The sequence below is a fragment of the Drosophila miranda genome, chromosome 2 (assembly GCF_003369915.1).
Source record: "Drosophila miranda strain MSH22 chromosome 2, D.miranda_PacBio2.1, whole genome shotgun sequence".
NCBI classification, from domain to species: Eukaryota; Metazoa; Arthropoda; class Insecta; order Diptera; family Drosophilidae; genus Drosophila; species Drosophila miranda.
The window spans coordinates 12,288,793-12,291,739 of NC_046675.1; the positions used below are offsets into that span (position 1 = coordinate 12,288,793).

The window sequence follows — 2,947 nt, forward strand, 5'->3', positions numbered from 1 at the left end:
TGGTTGTTGTGCCTGATTTGGCCGGGCGATTAAATCATTAAATATTCCGATTGTGTAGCGTTATAATGAAATGTTTTTAACGCTTGTCTGATTTGAAATTATGCAGGGAATTAAAGGATCTCTCTCTCTCTCTCTCCCTCTCTGCCAAGGAAATCCTTTTTATGTGGAACTTGTTGGAAGGTTGTCTCTGATAAGCAAAGATGTTCCAGGCATTTGATATATTTGCACGAAGGAGAGAAAACTTTAGAGAGTGGAGACCCATATAACCTTTTACTCTGGTCATTATCAGTGTCAAAATATTGACAAAACGTTGAGAATATAGAAAATATGTACATGGAAGTCATCTTTCTGTGGCTCCTTGCTGATTCCACCCTTACGAACTTTTGCTAAACAAATATTGAAAGACTATGGGACTAACTGTTGGGTAAGCCTAGGGTCCAGCCTAGAATCATGTTGCTGATCGCAATGTTGAGTCTGACATTGACTTAACGTCGGCCACATGTTGAGGAAGCTCTACTTTGTTGCTGTGCGCTGTTATCAGCATAGAACAGCTTCCCAGGGGCCTTTCAAGCACACGCTTTGTTATTATCAGTACTGAAACGGCTTTCCGCTCTGCCCACTTCTCCCGCTCCCCCTCTCCCTTCGGCTGACAAGCCGCAGATGCAGTCAGAGCTGATGCTCGAATTCAGTGCACAAAGCGAGTCTTTCAGAATCGGACGGGACATGCATCTACATCTGTGCCCATGTCTCCTACTGGTGCTCCTCAGTCCAGCAACGGGGGAGGCCCTCTCCATAAACTACGCCACCGGATACGTTAACCTAAGCGCCACCTGCCCGGATTCCTACTGCAGCCTCGAGAATCTGTCCGTGGCCTTCTCGGCCGATCGGGCTGTAAAGCTGAAGGAGCTGCACCTGAGCTACTGCAGCCGATACTCGGTGCCCTTTCAGATGCTGAATCTCACTCCCAACCTGAGCAGCCTGGTCATCCGCAACTGCAGCATCTACTACATCAGTAAGGAGATCCTGAAACCGGTGGGCAATCTCAGTGCCCTGCAGATGCAGCGCACCAATCTGTGGGTGCTGCGCGACGAGCAGTTCGGCGCGGTTCCCCGCCTGGAGATACTGGAGCTGGGCCACAACACCATTCACACGGTGCATGTGAGGGCCTTCAAGGGACTCGCACGCCTGCGGCTGCTCGGGCTGCAGGCCAATGGGATCGGACAGCTATTGGAGGGTACCTTCGATCCGCTCGTGGAGCTGCTGCACCTGGACCTCAGTGGGAATGAGATCGAGACCCTGCCGGGCACCATCTTTGGCCAGAACTCGAAGCTGCGGACGCTGATGCTCAATGGTAATCGGCTGACTGTGCTTACACCCCAGACTCTGGGGCACCTCGCCGACCTGCGACTGCTCGATCTGAGCCACTGCGGACAGTTGTCGGAGCTGCATCTGCATAGTGCCCACACGGTGTTCTTGGAGGCGAGCGGAGTGACCAGTCTTGTCATTGAAGGCAGCGTTATCAGACTCTTGGCGGACAACAACGAGCTGACGCATCTCAGCATTGGCGATAAGAGCTCCGTCCTCCATCTGAACCTACATGGCAATCTTCTGGATGGCAACGATACCGACACTCTGCTTCGGGGCATGTGGAATCTGGATAGCCTGGATCTGTCGAAGAACCTCATCGAGGCCCTGCCCCAGCCCGGCGGCACTGAAGACGCCAACGAGCTCTTTCTCCTGCCCAGTCTCCGGTACCTGAATCTGGCCTACAATCGGGTGGGCCGTCTGCCCGTGGCCTCGCCGCTGCTCTCCCCTCGGCTGAACCACCTGGACCTGTCCCACAATCACATGCTGGCCGTGCAAGTCGAGAGCTTCGCGGGACTGCTGAATCTGGAGAGCTTGTACCTCGAGGGCAACCGGCTGAACGATTTGGACTACGAGCTCCTACACAGACAGCACGAAGGACTCAAGGAGCTGGGTCTCAACGACAACGAGTGGGGCGCGATCTTCTTCCGCAAAATGGCCACCTACATGACCGATCGGGGTGTATATCTGCCGCCGAGAGGACAGCACACTACTCCGTTCAACAACACCCAGCTCGACGGCGACTGGCCCACGGTCACGGGCCAGGTCCTCGCCCAAAACCGGGACCAGGCTGGAGTGGCAGGTATTCATCCGTATTGGACGCTCCGCGATATCTTGGCCATGGTCACCCTGGTGGTGGTGATGCTCATTCTCCTGCTGCATCTCTACCGCATCCTGGAGGAGGAGGGCTGCTTCAGGCGATACCGAAGGTGGCGCAGGCCCGAACGTACCGCCAGCGGCGTGGGGCGCCTTAACGAGCAGGACTCTGAAGTATGAGGCAGGCAAATACAGTTGGTGGTACGGCTTTTAGTATGCTCATTTTCTCCTTTCTCCCGTCCGTTTCTTCAATCAGCAAAGCTCGAGTGAATAGTTGGCGAGGATCTGAGCTGTGCAGCATGCCACATGTTGCCTTGCCGCTGTTTCTGTCCTGTTCCTCTGGCCAAATAAACGTCAATTTGATGTCAATTTAGCGCTAGTGTTTTCTCTCTTTGGCCGGCTAGCGTGTTGCACTCGGAAAGTCGTTGCTGCTGACTAACTAGTTTGCTGGTCTTGGATGCTACCCTGTACTTACGGCGGATGGAACGAGTTCAGCTAACAGCTGGGGGGATGGGATCATGGAATAATGTGAAACAGTTTTGTAAACGTCCCCCCCATAGACAACTCCTTCTCGTATACCATTGGATTATACATACATCATTTGGCTGTACTTAGAATTAAGAGGAATCTAATCTATTTATACATATATACTGAATAAAGTTCGTGCACCTCAAAGCGATTTATCAAAATGGCACACAACGAGTTTAACATTATCTGTGCTCAAAAAAAGATTAGCTGACTTTCAATTAATCAATCTAGCAATCAT

The 2,947-nt window shown here is 52.3% G+C and overlaps 1 protein-coding gene across 1 annotated transcript; it reads left to right on the top strand.

Annotated features, from left to right (window-relative positions):
• The first annotated feature begins 645 nt into the window (after positions 1-645).
• LOC108157561 (insulin-like growth factor-binding protein complex acid labile subunit) lies at positions 646-2,554 on the top strand. The gene is made up of 2 exons (XM_017289677.2): positions 646-2,355; positions 2,438-2,554. Exons 1-2 carry the CDS (start codon positions 661-663, stop codon positions 2,453-2,455), a joined length of 1,713 nt encoding a protein of 570 aa, XP_017145166.1. The 5' UTR covers positions 646-660; the 3' UTR covers positions 2,456-2,554.
• Positions 2,555-2,947: the final 393 nt, after the last annotated feature.

Bases quoted from the DNA above. Each gene is read 5' to 3' on its own strand.
- LOC108157561 (XM_017289677.2), top strand. From the start codon at position 661: ATGCAGTCAGAGCTGATGCTCGAATTCAGTGCACAAAGCGAGTCTTTC.